The 21,014-nt window shown below is 36.4% G+C and overlaps 1 protein-coding gene across 2 annotated transcripts in view; it reads left to right on the forward strand.

Moving 5' to 3' along the window:
* Positions 1 to 21,014, forward strand: part of RIMS2 (regulating synaptic membrane exocytosis 2) — a 1,281,054-nt gene that overhangs the window by 363,973 nt on the left and 896,067 nt on the right. For both annotated transcript variants that reach the window (XM_053715268.1, XM_053715269.1), the window contains exon 3: positions 4,872 to 5,176. In XM_053715268.1, coding sequence (XP_053571243.1) covers positions 4,872 to 5,176 — 305 coding nt within the window. The remainder of the gene's footprint in view (positions 1 to 4,871; positions 5,177 to 21,014) is intronic.

The raw sequence follows: 21,014 nt of genomic DNA on the forward strand, positions 1-21,014 counted from the left end.
ATGCAAGGAGCAGGTCATTGTTGGATCTTAGTGGGCGGGCTGGAGTATACTTGTTGATTAGAGAGGATAGGTAATGGGGAGCGCCGTTGGTGAGAGCTTTGTATGAAAGGGTGACAATTTTGAATTTAATTCTGCTGTGAATGGGGAGCCAATGAAGGGACTCGCAGAGAGCTGCAGCAGATACAGAGCGATGGGAAAGGTGGATTAGCCTGGCAGAGGCATTTAGGATGGATTGAAGGAGGATGAGGTGGGAAAGAGGAAGGCCAGTAAGTATGTTATTGCAGTAATCAAGTCGGGAAATAACAAGGAAATTGATTATTTGCTTTGTGGTGTAAGGGCTCAGAAAAGGTCGAATCTTGAAAATATTGCATAGGTGGTTGCGGCAGGATGAAGAAAGTGATTGGATGTGGGGGGACAAAGGATAGATTTGAGTCAAGTGTAACTCCGAGGCAGCGGACTTGGGGAGATGATGATGCCGTCAACAGAGACAGAAAAGTCAGAAGTTGACATAGAGCTTGAGGGTGGATTAGAAGGAGCTCAGTCTTGGACATGTTTATCTTTAGGTCGTGAAAGGCCATCCAGGAAGTAATACCAGATAAGCAGCCACTGACATGAGAAAGGACAGGGGGAGAGAGAGCGGGGGGTGGAGAGGTAAATCTGGGTGTCATCAGCATAGAGGTGGTATGTGAAGCCATAACTGTTAATAAGTTTACCCAGTAAAGAAGTATAAATGGAGAAGAGTAGAGGACCCAAAAACAGATCCTTGAAGTACTCCAACAGACAGAGGCATTGGAGAGGAGGAGTCACCAGCAAATGACACAGATAAAGACCTGTGAGAAAGATAAGAGTGAATCCAAGAAAGTGCAGTGTCACAGAGGCCAAAAGAGCTAAAGGTTTGTGTAAGGAGGAGGGGGTGGTCAACTGTGTCGAAGGCAGCTGAAAGGTCAAGAAAGATGAGTATGGAGTAGTGGCCATTACTTTTATCAGAAAGAAGATCGTTAGTAAACTTGCTAAGGGCAGTCTCATTTGAGTGTTTGGGGCTAAATCCAGATTGCAGGAGGTCAAGCACGGAGTTGGTGGACAGGAAGTGGGTTAGGCGATTGTAAACTAGTTTTCAAGGAGTTTTGATGTTGGTGGAAGCAGTGATATGGGGCGGTAGCTTTCAGGAGAGTTAGGGTCAAGGGAGGGTTTTTTGAGTATGGGAGTGACCTTTGCATGTTTGAAAAAAGATGGGAATGAACCGGTAGAGAGAGATAGGTTGAAGATGTGAGTGAGAGTAGGAGTGAGGGTGGAAGACAATGGGGGGTATTAGATGGGAAGGGATAGGGTCAAGCGGGCAGGTAGTGAGGCGTGAGGAACATAGTAGCGAAGAGACTTCATTCTCAGTGGCTGGATAGAAAATGCAGAGGGTGGCAGAGGGAGTAACTGGGCCTGTTGGAAGTTTGCAGGTTGGTGTTGGGATGTTGTTTCGGATAGTACGTGTTTTGTTTAAAAAGTAGTCTGCCAGGTCTTGAGCACTAAAGACAGACCGAGATGGTGGAGCAGGTGGGTAGAGGAGAGAGTTAACGGTGGACAAGAGTCATTTAGGGTTTGAGGAAAGAGTAGATATGAGAGAAGAGAAGTAGGTTTGCTTGGCTAAGTGAATAGCAGAAGTGTATGAATGAAAAATAAACTTATAGTGTATGAAATCAGGTTCAGAATGAGTTTTTCTCCAGGCACGCTCAGCAGTACGTGAGCATTGTTGCATATAGTGTGTTTGCTGAGAGTGCCAGGGCTGTAACTGACAGAGTGATCTTTTGTGCAGTTGGGGAGGGGCAAGTGTGTCTAGTGCCAAGGAGAGAGTGTTGTTGTAGTGGGCTGTAGCGAGATCAGGTTATAGTGGAAGTGTGAGGGAGGGGATCATGAATGATTTTTGAAAATTGGAGCAGATCCACAGTGTGTAGATTTCTACAGGTGCAGGGGCGGGATGAAGAAGTGGGTTTAGCTGTTGTATTAATATTATAGGTGACCAGGTGATGGTCTGAAATGGGAAAAGGGCGACAGATTAGGTTAGATATAGAGCAGAGATAGGAAAATACCAGGTCGATGGAGTGTCCATCACGGTGAGTAGGGAATAGGGTGGATTGTGAGAGACTGAAAGAGGATCTTAGTGAAAGACGTTTAAAGGCAGCAGGGGAGATAGGTTGTCAATGGGAATGTTGAAGTCCCCAAGGATTATGGTTGGTATATTTGTAGAGAGAAATTGAGGAAGCCAGGCGGAAAAGTTGTCATATCATAATATGTTCTATGTATTTCTAAATAGATATTCCTATATCTATATATAATTATGTGTATATATATATATATATATATATAGAGAGAGATATAAATGTATATTGTACCAACAAACCCATCAGATATATGAAGACATATTTATTTGAGAATAAATAGAACACATTCTTGTATGTGAATAACATTGGAATGGCAAATATTCATATTTTCATGTCGGGTTAGCGCATATGAGAATATGCGATCAGGTTTGCGCTCAAGTAGGGTGTTTTCTTTTCACTTTTTTGTTCTATTGACTTCTATGGGGGAATACGTAAACATGCATGCAATATTCTAACTTCGGCTTTATGCGCGTTTGTTGGGTTATCACGCAAGCAAAAACAGTTTACTTTTAACTCATAATACGAACGCAAAAGCTTATTTTAGCACAATTAACGATCGAGCGGGAACGTTAATTACCCCTCCACTTGTATTCTGACCCAAAATAGCTAAGGACTGATAGTAATTTTATGATGTGAGCCTGAGACAGTGTATTTGTTGGTTGGAGATTTTTTTAGAGAAAGGTAGTTAAAGAGATTTTTGTGACTTGAGTAGCAATATAAATGGTAGACACTTGTTGAGTCATATATGTTGTTTCTTGAACACTAGGATAAGATCAGTGGGCAAAATTCACTAAAAGCTGTCTCCTTCCTCTCTGACTTCACCAGTTCCTGTTATTCCAGGCAGCTGATTCATTAAATAAAGGAGTGAGAAGTGTTATTTAGTAATTCAGCTGCAAGAATTACTCAGGAACTGGTAAAGCTTTAGAGCTGGAGAGATTCAACAAATTGGGTGTTTAATGAAATGAATCCAGTGTGAGAGATGGTTTTGTTTGTAGTGCAGTTCATCTAGCAGTAATAGTTTGGGTAAGTGCACTTGTATCCAGTGGCAGTTCTCATCTTAAATTCCTTTCTGTTATGCCTGATGTTAGGGATGTTTGAATATTTAAGCACATTTATTAAGAATAACAGATGTTGACCTCATTATTTCTTTCTTAACAAATGCCAAATGTGTGCTGAATAGTTGTTGGTTTTTTTTCTTAAATTGTGTTTGGTGTTTTGTTTTTATGGTATTTTTCTCTTTAGCAAATGTTGATGCTCATAAAACCTAAGTGTGGGTCTATGGGAATCAATATTTATATGTAATATTTGAATGTAAAATTTGAATATTCCTTTGCTGCAGTCAGCATTTTGCTGGTTTGTAATAGTGACATAAAGTGCAAATCCCCTTAAACTAATCTTGTAAAATAGTTAAGTTTAATTGTAAAAAGCTAAATCAACATTCAAGACAATGCATTTTTTGTTTTTATTATTTTACTCATATTATTTTATTGTGTTTCAGTATTATAGTGCATAGTTGTGATGGACACCAGAAAAGAGGATTAATACAAAAAAAAATGTGCCTAATAGGGATACAGAAAAGTGTAATATGTAATAATACTTATTGGTAAATGACTTTCAATAAGCAGTCCCAGACTTTGTGTATGATGTTGTAGCCTCATAGTAGAGAAAAGAAGGTTAAAAAACATCTGTGTGATTAAATATTTATTTCAAATCACACGCATAGTACTAACAAAGGAGGAGCTACAATAGTTCCAAGATATGCAGTTAAAATATAAGCTGCAGGGCCGGTGTTCTGACAGATTAGCCAGTGCATCAGATTAGCCATTTCCATCACTTCCTGTGATGTGGAATCAGCTGTCTGACCGCAAATTCCTTCACTACACATGCGCTCCACCGCATCATCACATTCCCCAGCTTATCACCGCATCATTAAGATAATGAAGACGGGGTAATTACAGTGCATCGTATATATGTTTGATGCAGGGTATTTGCAGTCAGACAGCTGATTCCACGTCACCGGAAATGACGGAGTTGGCTAATCTCCTAGAACACCGGACTGGGAAACCAGAGCGGCCCTGGAAATGTCAGAAGACTAGCCTTAGCCCCCTTACCTTGCCTAGAGCCATTTTTCATCTGGAATAGGCACGCACATCCTTGTCAGGAGTGAAGCGACCTTAAAGAAATGTGCTACACATGTGCACAAGGCTCACTCAGTGACCTCCCAAACCAAAGATGTGGCACTACAGCAACGGTGGCTCACTGGCCGCCTGGAAAAGTCCCGGTGTCCCGGCTGGCCAATTTTCCCCATGTTCATTAAAATGTTTATAGACACAGATTTTGCTTTTCATATCAGTTCTTTTGACAGACTTGCATTTTAGCCAATTAGTGCTGACTCCACGGGAGTGAGCACAATGTTATCTATATGGCACACATAAACTAGCGATGTCTAGTTGTAAAAAACTGTGGCCTTCAAGAGCTTAGAAATTAGCATATGAGCCTACCTAGGTTTAGCTTTCAACAAAGAATAGCATGAGCACAACGCAAATTTGATGATAAAAGTAAATTGGAAATTTGCTTAAAATTGCATGACATATCTGAATCATGAAGTTTTATTGGGATTAGACTTTCCCTTTAAGGATGGCTGTATTGTGCATGAGTTTTGCTATAAAAATGTATCGCTCAAGACACTAGCTAACCTCCTTCTTTTCTATCTATGCTCAGGTAATGTGGGTATGTAATTTGTGCCGAAAACAACAAGAAATCCTCACCAAATCAGGAGCCTGGTTTTACAGCACTGGGCCAAATTCATCACAGAATCCTGGTGTCGGGACTCAAGTTGCACTCCAAAACGAAGAAGCACCTCAGGAGAAAAAAGCTAAGCTACAAGAGCAATCCCAATACCAGGGACCCTCAGGGGAATTAATTACACCAGCCTCAGACAAGAACCGACCACAAGGAATCGTAAGGCAAGACTCTGTTAAAAATGGTTCAGGACTGAAACACCCAATCGATGTCTCATCAGACAGGTGATGTTTTGTTTTTCCTGTGTAGCTTATGTTAGAATTTCTGTGTAGAGGCCTCATAAGTGTGTCTGATCTTTGATGACTTTAAAACCTTTTGCTTTTGTGTAAAAATTGTATTTGTCCTACGCTCCCTAAAAAAGGCTAAAAAGCTAATTCTGGAACCTGCAAATGCTGGAAATCCAACAGCCAGTTAGACATTTTTGCGCTGCATACATTTTTTTTGAAGCGAGAGATAGAAAGCTACAATATGGAAAAAGGGTGGATTGGAAGGGAGGGCACCCAACCTAATAATAGCGGGTTACTGCCAATACCTAAGATGGCCGCCACTAGTGGGTGGGGGAGAGTTAAAGAGAAGTTTGGGATCAGAAAGATGGGAGGCTTGAGGAGGGATCACTACACTAGAGGAAAAATATAATTAAAAAATATATATATAAAAAAAGCCCTAAACTGCTTACCAGTGCTTAAGATGGTGTTGACTAATGGGGGGGGGGGGGTGAGGGATGGAAGAGCTGTTTCGGAGGTATAAAGTAGGGATCAAGGAGTTGGAGGTGTCAGATGTGAGGGTAATATCTACAATGCATCAAAAATTAACCTTACAATCTACCTGATTAACTCTTTCATTGCCAGGAATTTCAAGCAAGGAGCACAGCTGCATGTCTGCTATTTCTGAACAAAGGGGATCTCAGAGAACCTTTTATAACAATTTGTCATATGACTTCTGTAGTTGTGTGTAAATAATTTCAGTGAGAAACCCAAACGTAACTTTTTTTTTTTTTTTTTTATATGATCGTGTCTGGCAGCCAAATAGTGACAGGAAATGGGACTAAATCAATACCTTGGGTTATCTACTTTAACCCCTTAAGGATCGGGCATTTCAGACAAAGGGGGATATTTATCAAAGGTCTGGCGGACCTGATCCGACAGTGCGGATCAGGTCCGCCAGACCTCGCTGAATGCGGAGAGCAATACGCTCTCCGTATTCAGCATTGCACCGGCAGCTCTTGTGAGCTGCTGGTGCAACGCCGCCCCCTGCATATTCGCGGCCAATCAGGAAGGTGTCAATAAAACCGATCGTACTCAATCGGGTTGATTTTCGGCGATGTGGGTTATGGAACAGCGGTCTTTAGACCGCTGCTTCATAACTGTTGTTTCTGACATCCGGAGCTTGATAAATGGGCCCCAAAAACTTCCCCAAAAGACCAGAGCATTGTTAGCATTTTTGCCACTTTTTTTTTTTTATATTTATCTATCAAAACTATATAAAAAGAATTTAGTAGACAACCCAAAGTATTGATCTAGGACCATTTTGGTATTTTTCATGCCACCATTTCACCACCAAATGCGATCAAATAAAAAAAAATTGTAAACTTTTTCACAAACTTTAGGTTTCTCGCTGAAATTATTTACAAACAGCTTGTGCAATTATGTCACAAATGGTTGTAAATGCTTCTCTGGGATCCCCTTTGTTTAGAAATAGCAGACATATATGGCTTTGGCATTGCTTTTTGGTAATTAGAAGGCCGCTAAATGCAGATGCGCATCACACTTGTATTATGCCCAGCAGTAAAGGGGTTAATTAGGTAGCTTGTAGGGTTAATTTTAGCTTTAGTGTATAGATTACCCTACCACCTGACACATCCCACCCCCTTATCCCTCCCTGACCCCCTCAAACAGCTCTCTTCCCTCCCCCACCTCACAATGATCACCCCCCATCTTAAAGGGACAGTTCACCCAAAAATGTTCTTCCCTTTAAATTGTTCACAATGATCCATTTTACCTGCTGTAGTATATTAAATTGTTTACAAGTAGCTCCTTTACCCCCTTTTCAGCATATGAAATAGCTGATTTAGCCTGTGGTATCACAACCTATACTAAAAGTTTTGATACTGGAGTATATGCTATTGACAGACTATGTAAACACAGCCAGCAGAAGAAATTACAGTCTCAGTGGGTTGCAGGATAGTTTAAGTAATAAAATGTTAATTTTCCATTGTCCTTTCTAAGTATTGAGCTTTGCTTTACAAACAGATATAAGATAAGGAAGCATACCCCCCTCCCCCTCCCAGATCGCTTTTCCACCCTCTACCCCACTTTCCACTATAGGAACCCCTCTCCCTGCTTCTCCCTCCTTCCCACTCACTGCTGCTGTTCACCGTTACTATGTAGCGTAGCGGTCCCGCATCTCCCACCCACCTCCTGCCCCCCCTACAGCGATGGTCCACCCACCGCCTCCTTCCTTATCCTCCCACCCACCAATGATTGGCACCACCGCTGTCTGATGCAGAGAGGGCCACAGAATGGTAAATAAAAATTCCAAAGCTTTATTTTTGTTTAAATGGAGTGATAGCAAAAATGCTAAAAATTCTCCGGTACTTTGGGCAAGTTTTTCTCTTGAATACCCTGTAGCGAAGGGGTTAAAGGGACATTAAACTCATATCAAATATTAGCTTTTGAGCACTGCATTGCAAAATAAATTATTTAAAATCATTAACACTGTCATTTTGTTAACACAATTGTTTTACAAGGTTTTACAAATCAAGAGCAGGTAAGTGATGGAGATCTTGAGAAGTCTGCTGGAATCTGTGTTTTTGTCTCCTTTGTTATGGCCAATTAAAAACAAAAGTAAATGAGCTTGTGCTCTGAGCTAATCAATCACTGTGTAGAATGTTGTAGCCGCAGCTTGCCATCAGAATTAAAAGGACATTAAACACCTTACTATTTTAATATAAAATATTTAGTTATGCATAATAAATCAACTTTGCTATATATACCTTCATTATTTATTTAGCAAGTTCTTCATATAATTAAGATATGGAAATTATGGCTTTTCTAATTCTCTGAACTGAAAAAAACCATACCGCAGACTACACATGGCTACCACGCTATATCTCTTTACCCAATTGGCTTTAACATATAACAGCTGCAAAACAATGCACTTTATACAGGCAATATGACAAGGGTTAGTCTTGCCAGCTTACAGGCACTCAAGCCTAGAATTGCTCCTCCAAATGAAGTAGTAATTGTAGTTTGGCTATTTAAAAACAATTGAAGCAAACAAGATGTTAATTTGTTTTAAAATGTTTAGACTTGGTTGATATGTTATTCTGCAACAGGACAACAGAAATGTCTTGTAATTACAAGGTGCTCACTGATCCTGTAAGTATTATGGAGGTAATCCAGTCTCTGGAGGGAGTGGAACACGTGTACTTTATCTGAGCTATTTTAAAACAAAAAAATAATGACTGTATACTGCAATGTTGTTTCATTTTTCTTAATTAAAAATATGTGGAGAATGGCCTCCTATGTTTCTATTAGAAGGTTCATATTTGAAAAGGCAACCTATTCTAACCCCAGTTCCTAAATTTATCACTATAATGTATAACGCATTTTACTTTAATGTTGAACTGATCCTATATTGTTCTCTGCATCTTGTAATATGTTTGTGTGCCTTGAAAATAACCTCAATAAAAAAAAAAAAAAAAAAAAAAAAAAAAAAAAAAAAAAAAAAATATGTGGAGAATAAGTTAAATTAGCCTTTAAGAGGACTGGAATTTAGGTGGAGGGCTTAAGCTAGTAGAAGATGGTCAGTTATACTATATATAGATTCCCAGTGCTTGTTTAGCACACCTAACACCCAATCAGCAATGCTGCACATGTTGTTAGTTTGTTTTATATTAATACTGCTCTGTTTAGACACTAACCTGCTTATAAAGTGTCCCAGAAGAGACGGAGGGGTCAATTTATCAAGCTCCATATGGAGCTTGATGACCCGTGTTTCCGGCGAGCCTGGAAACAGAAGTTATGAAGCAGCGGTCTAAAGACCGCTGCTCCATAACCTGTTCGCCTGCTCTGAGGCGGCGGACAGAAATCAACCCAATAAAATACGATCGGGTTGATTGTCACCCCCTGCTAGCGGCCGATTTGCCGCGAATCTGCAGAGGGCGGTATTGCACCAGCATTTCACAAGAACTGCCGGTGCAATGATAAATGCCAACTGTCCGCTCGCACATTCATAAAATGACATCTGCCTTGTGGGCTTGACTATTCCTGCTTTTTACTTTATAACAGAATGAAACTCTCTGGCTTTATTCAGGACACTATTAGAGGTATGTCCCTCTTTCCCACCCACAGCCCCCCAGTGCCCCCCATATTTAGGAGACCCACTCAAGCCCACCCAGACATGCACAGTGACCTACCAGACACACCCACAAACATTCAGAACAAGCCCTACTCTAGTTGCCTATGTCTGGGACACTGATAAATCTCAGATAAAATATACTTTACTAAATGTCCTATATACTGCACATTATTATATATTACATATAGTAACTGTCCTATGTATTGTACATTATTATATATTACATATAGTAACTGTCCTATGTACTGTACATTATTATATATTACATATAGTAACTGTCCTATATACTGCACATTATTATATATTACATATGGTAACTGTCCTATATACTGCACATTATTATATATTACATCTAGTAACTGTCCTATATACTGCACATTATTATATATTACATATAGTAACTGTCCTATGTATTGTACATTATTATATATTACATATAGTAACTGTCCTATATACTGCACATTATTATATATTACATATGGTAACTGTCCTATATACTGCACATTATTATATATTACATATGGTAACTGTCCTATATATTGCACATTAATATATAGTACATATGGTAACTGTCCTATATATTGTACATTATTATATATTACATATAGTAACTGTCCTATATACTGCACATTATTATATATTACATCTAGTAACTGTCCTATATACTGCACATTATTATATATTACATATAGTAACTGTCCTATGTATTGTACATTATTATATATTACATATAGTAACTGTCCTCTATACTGCACATTATTATATATTACATATAGTAACTGTCCTATGTATTGTACATTATTATATATTACATATAGTAACTGTCCTATATACTGCACATTATTATATATTACATCTAGTAACTGTCCTATATACTGCACATTATTATATATTACATATGGTAACTGTCCTATATTTTGTACATTATCATATATTACATATAGCAACTGTCCTATAAATTGTACATTATTATATATTACATATTATACCTGTACTATATATTGTATATTATTATATATTACATATTATACCTGTACTATATATTGTACATTATTATATAGTACATATCGTAACTGTCCTATATATTGTACATTAATATATAGTACATATGGTAACTGTCCTATATACCGCACATTATTATACTGTATATTACATAATGTAACTGTACTATATACTGCACATTATTATATATTATATAATATAACTGTTCTATGTACTGCACATTATTATATATTACATATTATAACTGTCCTATATACTGCACAATATTACATATTACATAATGTAACTGTCCTATATATTGTACATTATTATTATATATTACATATTATAACTATCCTATATACTGCACAATATTACATATTACATAATGTAACTGTCCTATATATTGTACATTATTATTATATATTACATATTATAACTATCCTATATACTGCACAATATTACATATTACATAATATTACTGTTCTATATATTGTACATTATTATATATTACATATTATAACTCTGATTTACTGCACATTATTAGATATTACATATTATACCTGTACTATATATTGTACATTATTATATATTACATATTATACCTGTACTATATATTGTACATTATTATATATTACATAATACTACTGTCCTATATATTCTACATTGTTATATATTAAACATTATAACTATCTGATATACAGCACATTATTAGATATTACATTACATATAATAACTGTACTATATATTACATAATACCACTGTCCTATATATTACACATTATTATATGGCTTACATTTTATAACTGTCCTATATACTGCACATTATTATATATGTCATATCTGTCCTATATACTGCACATTATTATATATTACATATTATAACTGACCTATATACTGCAAATTATTATATATGTCATATCATATCTGTCCCATATACTGCACATTATTATGTCATATCATAACTGTCCTATATATTGCACATTATTATATATGTCCTATCATATCTGTCCCATATATTGTACATTATTATATATGTCATATCATATCTGTCCCATATATTGCACATTATTATATATTACATATTATAACTGATCTATATACTGCAAATTATTATATATGTCATATCATATCTGTCCTATATACTGCACATTATTATATGTCATATCATAACTGTCCTATATATTGCACATTATTATATGTCATATCATAACTGTCCTATATATTGCACATTATTATAGATGTCATATCATATCTGTCCTATATATTGCACATTATTATATATCTTACATCTTATAACTGTCCTATATACTGCACATTATTATATATGTAATATCATATCTGTCCTATATATTGCACATTATTATATATGTCATATCATATCTGTCCTATATATTGCACATTATTATATATATTACATTTTATAACTGTCCTATATACTGCACATTATTATAGATGTAATATCATATCTGTCCTATATATTGCACATTATTATATATGTCATATCATATCTGTCCTATATATTGCACATTATTATATATCTTACATTTTATAACTGTCCTATATACTGCACATTATTATATATGTAGTATCATATCTGTCCTATATATTGCACATTATTATATATGTCATATCATATCTGTCCTATATATTGCACATTATTATATATGTCATATCATATCTGTCCTATATATTGCACATTGGCTTTGTGGTTCTACCCTGTTGTTCCTTGCAGCTTTACCTTTCCTATAATTTTCCTACGGCTAGATTACGAGTTTTGCGTTATGAGGGGTGCAGTGCTAACTTGCACGTTATTGTCACCGCTCACTTACCTACAGCGCTGGTATTACAGGTTTTCATAAACCCGGCGTTATCAGGCAAGAAGTGAGCATAGAGCAAAATTGTGCTCCATACCGCACTCCAATACCAGCGCTGCTTAAGTCAGCCGTGAGCTGGTTTTACGTGCTCGTGCACGATTTCCCCATAGACATCAATGGGGAGAGCCGGCTGAAAAAAGCCTAACACCTGCAAAAAAGCAGCGTAATGCATCAGCCAATAGGATTTTTTCACCTTTAATTCCAATTGGCTGATAGAATTCTATCAGCCAATCGGAATTAAAGGGACGCCATCTTGGATGACGTCACTTAAAGGAATAATCATTCGGGAAGAAGACTTAGTTTGAAAAGGATGCTTTGCGCCAGATGTCTTAAAGATGGACCCGCTCCGGATGGATGAAAATAGAAGATGCCGTCTGGATGAAGACTTCTGCCCGTCTGGAGGACCACTTCTGCCAGCTTGGATCAAGACTTCTCCCGGCTTTGTTGAGGACTTCTTGCCGCTTCGCTGAGGACTTCTCCCAGCTTTGTTTAGGATGGATGTCCGGTCTTCAAAACTGTAAGTGGATCTTCGGGGGTTAGTGTTAGGTTTTTTTAAGGGTTTATTGGGTGGGTTTTATTCTTAGGTTAGGGTTTGGGTAGCAATAGAGCTAAATGCCCTTTTAAGGGCAATGCCCATCCAAATGCCCTTTTCAGGGCAAAGGTGAGCTTAGGTTTTTTTAGTTAGGTTTTTATTTGGGGGGTTGGTTGTGTGGGTGGTGGGTTTTACTGTTGGGAGGGTTGTTTGTATTTTTTTTTTACAGGTAAAAGAGCTGATTTGTTTGGGGCAATGCCCCACAAAAGGCTCTTTTAAGGGCTTTTGGTAGTTTAGTTTAGGCTAGGGTTTTTTTTTATTTTGGAGGGGCTTTTTTATTTTGATAGGGCTATTAGATTAGGTGCAATTAGTTTAAATATCTGATAATTTCTTTTTTTATTTTGTGTAATTTACTGTTTGTTACTTGGTTACTTGGTTTTGTAATTTAGGTAATTGTATTTAATTAATTTAATTTATTTACCGTAATTGTAGTGTAAGGTTAGGTGTTAGTCTAACTCAGGTTAGGTTTTATTTTACAGGTAAATTTGTATTTATTTTAGCTAGTTAGTTAGTAAATAGTTAATAACTATTTAGTAACTTTTCTACCTAGTTAAAATAAATACAAACTTGCCTGTAAAATAAAAATAAACCATAAGCTAGCTACAATGTAACTATTAGTTATATTGTAGCTATCTTAGGGTTTATTTTATAGGTAAGTATTTAGTTTTAAATAGGAATAATTTAGTTAATGATAGGAATTTTTATTTAGATTTATTTTAATTATATTTAAGTTAGGGGGGTTAGGGTTAGACTTAGGTTTAGGGGTTAATAACTTTAGTATAGTGGCGGCGACGTTGGGGCAGCAGATTAGGGGTTAATAACAGTAATGTAGGTTGTGGCGATGTTAGGGACAGCAGATTAGGGGTTAATAATATTTAACTAGTGTTTGCTATTTCGTGAGTGTGGCGGTTTAGGGGTTAATATGTTTATTATAGTGGCGGCGATGTCCGGAGCAGCAGATTATGGGTTAATAATTTTATTTTAGTGTTTGCGATGCGGGAGGGCCTCGGTTTAGGAGTTAATAGGTAGTTTATGGGTGTTAGTGTACTTTTTAGCACTTTAGTTATGAGTTTTATGGTACAGCTCTGTAGCGTAAAACTCATAACTACTGACTTTAGAATGCATTACGAATCTTGCAGGATAGGCTTTACCGCTCACTTTTTGGCCTCCCAGAAAAAGCTTGTAATATCGGCACTATGAAAGTCCCATTGAGAAAAGACTTTACGCAAATTGCATAAGTTAATTTGCGGTACGGCCAAAAAAGTGTGCGGAACAGCTGTACCTACAAGACTCATAATAGCAGCAGTAGTGAGAAAGCAGCGTTATAACCCATAATGCTGCTCGCTGCTTTTTTACTCATAATGCAAAACTCGTAATCTAGCCACTAGTGTCTAGTGTGAAAACAGGGACTGCTTGACTCCCCCCATACCCTGCTTAAAGGGACAGTAAAATCATAATTAGACATTTATGATTATGACAGAGCATACAATTTATAACAACTTTCCAATTTACTTATATTATTTAATTTGCTTCCTTTTCTTTTCATCCTTTGCTAAAAGATTTATCTAGGTAAGTTTAGGAGCAGCAAAGAACCTAGGTTCTAGCTGCTGATTGGTGGCTGCATAATTATATATACCGATTGTCATTGGCTCACCCCCATGTGTTCAGTTAGAAACCAGTACTGCATTGCTGCTCCTTCAACAAATAATATGAGAATTAAGCAAATTTGATAATAGAAGTAAACTGGAAAGTTGTTTAAAATTGTATGTTCTACCTAAAGCCATGAAAGAAAATTTTAGGGTTTCATGCCCATATAACCTCTCCCTTTCCATGTCCAATACAGAAAACCATAAGCTCCACCCCCGCCACTATTAGCTCCACCCAAATAACACCCACAACCCAACCCACTCATCTTTCTCTGAGCTTTGGCTTACCAGGTGAATGTTGGGAAGTATGGCATTAATTTCCAGGGCAAGCAGATATGAGAAGATATGAAGATTATATGAAATAATCAATCAATCTATGTATCACAATTGTTCACTTAACTTATGTTTGACTAATTATTTCATGATATAGTTAACCTTTTAACGCCGTTATGCCGTTCTATTCCGTCATATTTACACTGGGCTTTAAAGCCGTTATGACGGAATAGAACGTCATAACAAACGGCTGTCCTGAAGCCTTCTGTGCTTCAAGGACTTGATCGCGGTTTGGAGGGCGTTCCTAGGGTTGTAGGGACGCCCCCCAGATGCGATCCAATAATTGAAATCTCGCGATCGTATGCACGATCGCGTAGTTTCAATTTGTCTACATCGGAACAGGTGTTCCGATGTAGACACTTTAACCCTGTCACAAAAGGGTTAATCAATTGTGAATAACAACACACCTTGGTCCCATTGTTATGTTTTTGTTTACGTCATTTCCAGTATGATTTTTTTGTAATAAATGACACTGTTTTACTCTATTCCTCTTGCTGCTGCACACCCATGTATCTCTAACAAGTCTAAATGTCACCCAGACATTGACTGCATCTAATAATTGTATGTCAGCTAATCCACACCTCAGAGAAAGGTCAGTGTAATTAATTAGTAATGCTGTCAAAAAACTATGTGCACTTTCTTGTGTCTCAATATGGAAATAATTAACCCCTGTAATCTCTAAGGTTTTGTAATTATTATTGAAGAACATCCAAAAACTGTAAAGGTCACTATTCGTAAAGGGACTTTTTAATTTATTTATTTTTTGTATATAAAAGAGAAAAAAATTAAAATTTAATTTATTATTTAAAAAATAAAAAACAAACAGATGTTCCTGGAATGAGGAAAAAAAAGTTTGCTTTTATGATTCTGGGACAGGTGGCTGTCCACCAATAGAGGTGTGGGAGTTTTTCTTATAAGCCAGTTAGATTCTATCCCACTGGCTAATATAGCACAAACATGTACTTTCTGTTAGTTCAAAATAAAATGCTTTAAAGGGCCATAATAGATGAAAAAATACTTGCTCTAATTTCTTAGAGCAGTGTTTCTCTACCGCGGTCCTCAAATTCCACCAACAGTCCAAGTTTTTTTTATAGCTGAACTATAGCACAGGTAAAATAATCAGTTGATGGGTGAGAGCAGGTTAGTTACCATGGTTACTGATCAGCTGATTATTTCACCTGTGCTTTAGTTCAGCTATAATGAAAACCTGGACTAATGGGGGTACTTGAAGACCGTGGTTCAGAAACACTGTCTTAGAGCATGTCATTTTAAGACTATCGACCCTACACTACTGTGTGTTTAACCCCTGCAATATAGCACTTCTTGTCCCAAGTGGAAATCACAGCTAAACAACTAGTGCTGATGATTGGATCAGGGGCAGTTTCTAACAAGCAGTGCTCTGCGGGTCCCAAGCAGTACTTTGCTGTGTGTTTAACAATTTAGAGCACTTATTTTTTCAACCATTATGGCCCTGTAATGTTTCTATTTTACACACAAGAAATATATGCATGATAGAAATATTTAGAGTTTAATTTCACTGTAAGAGAACTGAATCCATGTAAGGAAGCTAATAATTGTATCCAGTCCTGGGCTACACAGTGGTTTATTCTAGGTATGGAATGGCGATAATTATTTTAAGAAGTGACGTCCAGGCAAGCAATGTGTCAGTTTTTGAACATACTGTGGTGAGCTGTGTCCTGTTTTTAATATGCAAATTTAAGTCTGCAAGTTGTGGGTTTTTACTGTTCCTAGAATTAGAAGTGCACACTGCAGATTTCACCTTAACTCTAACCAAAACCTAACTCTGCTACATATCTGTTCTTAATTAATCTCGTCAGATGTGAGAACACATATTGTAAAACAATGAAGGTTTTGCTAATAAAATTGCAGTAACAAGCCTAAAGTAAGAAGTCCAGATTGGCTTCAGCAAATAAATAATGATGGGCGAATGTGTGGAATTTACAGTTATTTCCGATTTTTTAATGCTACTGTAATTTTCGAATTAGATCGAATATATATTTTCTTTTTATAATATTGCATAATTTTAATATTAAATTTAAAGAAAGCATAAGAAATACTATTACATGATTAAACAAATGTTAGAATGTTGTACAAATTAACTAACCAATGTGTTATAATTAATTTTCATTTTTGCGAATGTTGCTTAAACATTCGCCCATCCCTACAAATAGGGCAAGTGGTGATTGTGTGGGGTTGTGGTATTGAAAAGCATTTCAAGCAACAATGTGTCAATACGTTTAAAATTCACACTTAGGGCTCCATGTACTAAGCAGTCAGCAAGCTACCTGCAACAAATTTTGCATCAAAACTCGCGCACTGATATGTACAAAGCCGTCAACTATGTTCAAACCCGCATATTTAAAATTGCAAGCGTACTTATCCGCCAAACCTCGCTACCTCTCCATTTTTCACTGTAAATAGACAGATTTGACCACCAACTCGCATAAACTAATGTACTAAAAAATCTATTTATTCACTCGCTACATTTTCCGCTCCCACCTCGTTATTTTTGCCTAGCCACCTTTTAGGTGGCGGGCAAGGTACAAAACAATAGGAAAGTCAATGTAGATGCCAGTCTAGACATATATAAAAGGCAGTAATATCAGCATTGTACTTACATTATTGATTTCAGCAGCACAGAACTATCGTTTTTTTTGCGTCAATTATTACGTTATACATTTACCTCTCAAACGCTGAACAAGCTTCTGCTCGTAGTCATTTAAGTTGGCCACATATGCTGGTCCACCCCCGGTAGCACGTGCAGAATTTTTTTCTCTGGCCAATTTTGTTTTGGCGAAACGTTTGATGTCGTTATAACATTTCTTGAGCTGTTCGGCATCCTTTTTTCCAGGACTCTGGGCATTAACGGCATTGCTTATTCTTTGCCATATCAGCTTCCTCCTTGAAAAATTGGTCTGTTTGACACGACATCCAAATAAATAATCATAAGAGTCAATAATCATATCAATCAAAACTACGTTTTGCTGATGTGAAAAAGTGAGGATTCTTGGATTTTGAAGTGGTATCAGATCCAGATGAAGCCATATTAAATTTGTAAATAAATATTACAAAAATAACGCACTGTAGTCACTGTTCAAAAAATGTGGAACAATAATAAAGTTTGTTTAGAAAAGTTGCACTTTTATAGTAGCCAAATTATTTTCCCACGACTACTATGACGTTTCTGACACCTTGCATGTCACGTGTTAATAATTGGCCATACAATTCTACTGACATTTAAAGGGACAGTTCACCCAAAAAATGTCTCCCCTTTAAATTATTCCCAATGATCCTTTTAACCTACTAGAGTGTATTAAATTGGTTACAAGTAGCTCCTTTACTCCTATTTCAGCATTTGAAATAGCTGATTTAGCCTGTGGTATCGCCACCTATACTGAACAAATTAATACTGGAGTATAGGCTATTGAATAGCCCAAGTATACACAGCCAGCAGAAGAGATTACACTTTCAGTGGGATGCAGGATAGTTAAGTAATAAAATGATCATTTTCCATTGTTCTCTCTATGTATTGAGCTTTGGTGTTCCAGCCAAATAAAAGCTAAGGAAGCAAGTCTGTTTACACAAACTTAGAACATAATGAGATCTAATATCACCTTTAAGTTCAACCCATTGTAATAGGCTATGGTTTCAAAGCACAAAATCGGATACTTCATATACACAAATAAGCATGAAAATGGAATTTCTCAAATATTTTATACTCTGCAGTTGGTATAACAAGTCATTTAAAATACATTAATGGAAAAACAATTTTACAGTGTACTGTCCCTTTAAGTACATTAGCTTAGTCGCGGCAATACAATAATCCGCCACTGCTCGCAGCGGGCTAGACGTGTCTATTTCTGGGTGGATTTTTAGTACATTGTGACAGCGGACACCATTTCGCCCGTGGCGAGTAACGGCGAGTTTATCCGTGTCTACAATGTTGGATTAATTGATGGCTTAGTACATGGAGCCCTTACCTGGTGTTTTAATTTATTGTAAGTCTACCTCTATTCTAATTACAAGACTACCCCTATTTCAATCCTCACTAAAACAATCTCTGCTCCTCTATTATTGAATCCTCCAAATGACTATTTGAAGACACCAGCTAATTCTGTACATCTGTATCTATATCTGCAGCAATAAACTGCCTTAAAGGTGTCCTTATCTCCATGTCCCGCTCAACACATACACGTGTACCAGTTAATGAACCCCTTTCTCTAAGGGATTCTTCCTATCTTAAAAGGACCACAAGTGAATTTATTTTTCAGCCTTTATCCTTGTTTCAGTGGGAGCCTAATTTTCTCTTAATTTGTTTCCCTTATCCAACCAGTTGTGACCAGGAGCCTTCACAGTAGTTAACCTCTGTTCTTAAGAAAATCCTGAACTTTTAAAATAACTTAGGCAGTGTTTAAAAGATTGAGTTGAATGTCAGAGCTGAGCCCTCTACTAATATGATTCATACAAAAATATATATTACATAAATAAGGATCATTGCAGGGGACTTTGTCCACAAGTTTAGGAACATTGATCAAGAGAAGATTATTTGGCAAGGTTGTAATCTGAATTTTGGGATTGCTAGAAGTAGAGACATTAGTAGGGTGTTAATTTAGGTAGAAAAGAATACAAATGTGACATAGAAAAAATACTTTTTTCATTACTGATTTTAAAAATTGAGTTTGTCTTTTTGTTTCAACAAGAACTTATGATGGCTGCCACGCTACAAAATATGTGAAAATAACCTTATTCCTGGTTTTCTGAAGATAATTACATCTCTAATGTAGCATTTTATGCTGAAATACCTTGGGTTCACTTTACTCATCCTGTTATAATCCTGCGTAGGTGGCACTGCTGCTTTAATTGAGTTAATGAAGCAACTTTGTTGTAAATCAGCGCCCATAGGGTTTTACTGTGCAATCTCAGCGGAGGCCATTAAATACATACACATTGATTTATTGTTTTGGTGCATGGGAACTGTGTAAAGGTTTAGAGGCCAGTTGTATACTCCCAGAGAAGGAAAAGCAACTGTATACAGTAGTTTCAATATTTTTCTATTTCACAAATGTAAATGATTCCATCATTCATGAAGGCAAACCTAGAAACCTGTTCCAAGTATAGGCGACAATGCAGTAGCCTAAAGATAATCAAAACTCTCACACATTTTTTTTAAGTGGGCTAGATTACAAGTGGTGCACTAAAGTTACAGTGGGTTGCAATAAGCAATATCGTGAAGCTCTAACTTGTGTGCGTATTACAAGTTGAAAGTAAACGGGTGCGATTGGGTCAGTGCAACTGAAGACCTAGCGTAAAATATAAGGGGTAAAACCAAACACAACAATAAAGTACATTAAAATAAATTGTCACACTGAAGTCTGACAGGAGTACACTAATTCTAAATTTACTAAAATATAAAAAAATATCCATAGAGTAGATATGTATTTTTTTTACAATAACTATAATAATTATTCATTATTATTAATATTTTTCAATATATTATATTTAATATTTGCATGATAGGCCTTAAGATAACTAATTCTTCATGCGCACACTAACCCATCAGTGCTTTAGACCTAAAGCGTGCAACCCAAAGCGTGTTATGCATATTTTACATTCCAATGTCCTTCACCCAGAAAAAAATGTCCTTTTTAAAAAAATATATATATATTTCTAAATATATCTGATATTAATGTAATATATATATATATATATATATATATATATATATATATATATATATTTGTATTTGTATATGTGTATATATATATATATATATATATATATATATATATATATATGAATATATACAGGTATAGATATAAACATATATATATAGGAATATCAATTTAAAAAAAAACAAATAACATTTTCCCTTTTATAAAGAACATTGGAATGATAAATATTTACAGTAAATAGACAGTAAAACACATTATTAAATATTATTTTAGAATTATGAATTCTTTACACACACAATACATTGGAGTAGATTTATCATACCCCGTGTGGACATGATTCGCTATAGCGAATCATATCCTCCCTGCATCGCTAAATGCCGACAGCATACGCTGATGGCTTGATGAACTGCTTGTGCAATGCCGCCCCAAGCAGATTTGCGGCCACTAGCAGGGGGTTTCAATCAACCTGATTGTATTCGATCGGGCGGAATGATGTCCGCAGCCTCAGCAGTCTTAAGACCGCTGCTTCTTTTTTTTTTTTTTTAATATTTTTTTATTGAGGTAAAAAGTGATAAAAACAAA

Source organism: Bombina bombina, chromosome 5 (genome assembly GCF_027579735.1).
Source record: "Bombina bombina isolate aBomBom1 chromosome 5, aBomBom1.pri, whole genome shotgun sequence".
NCBI classification, from domain to species: Eukaryota; Metazoa; Chordata; class Amphibia; order Anura; family Bombinatoridae; genus Bombina; species Bombina bombina.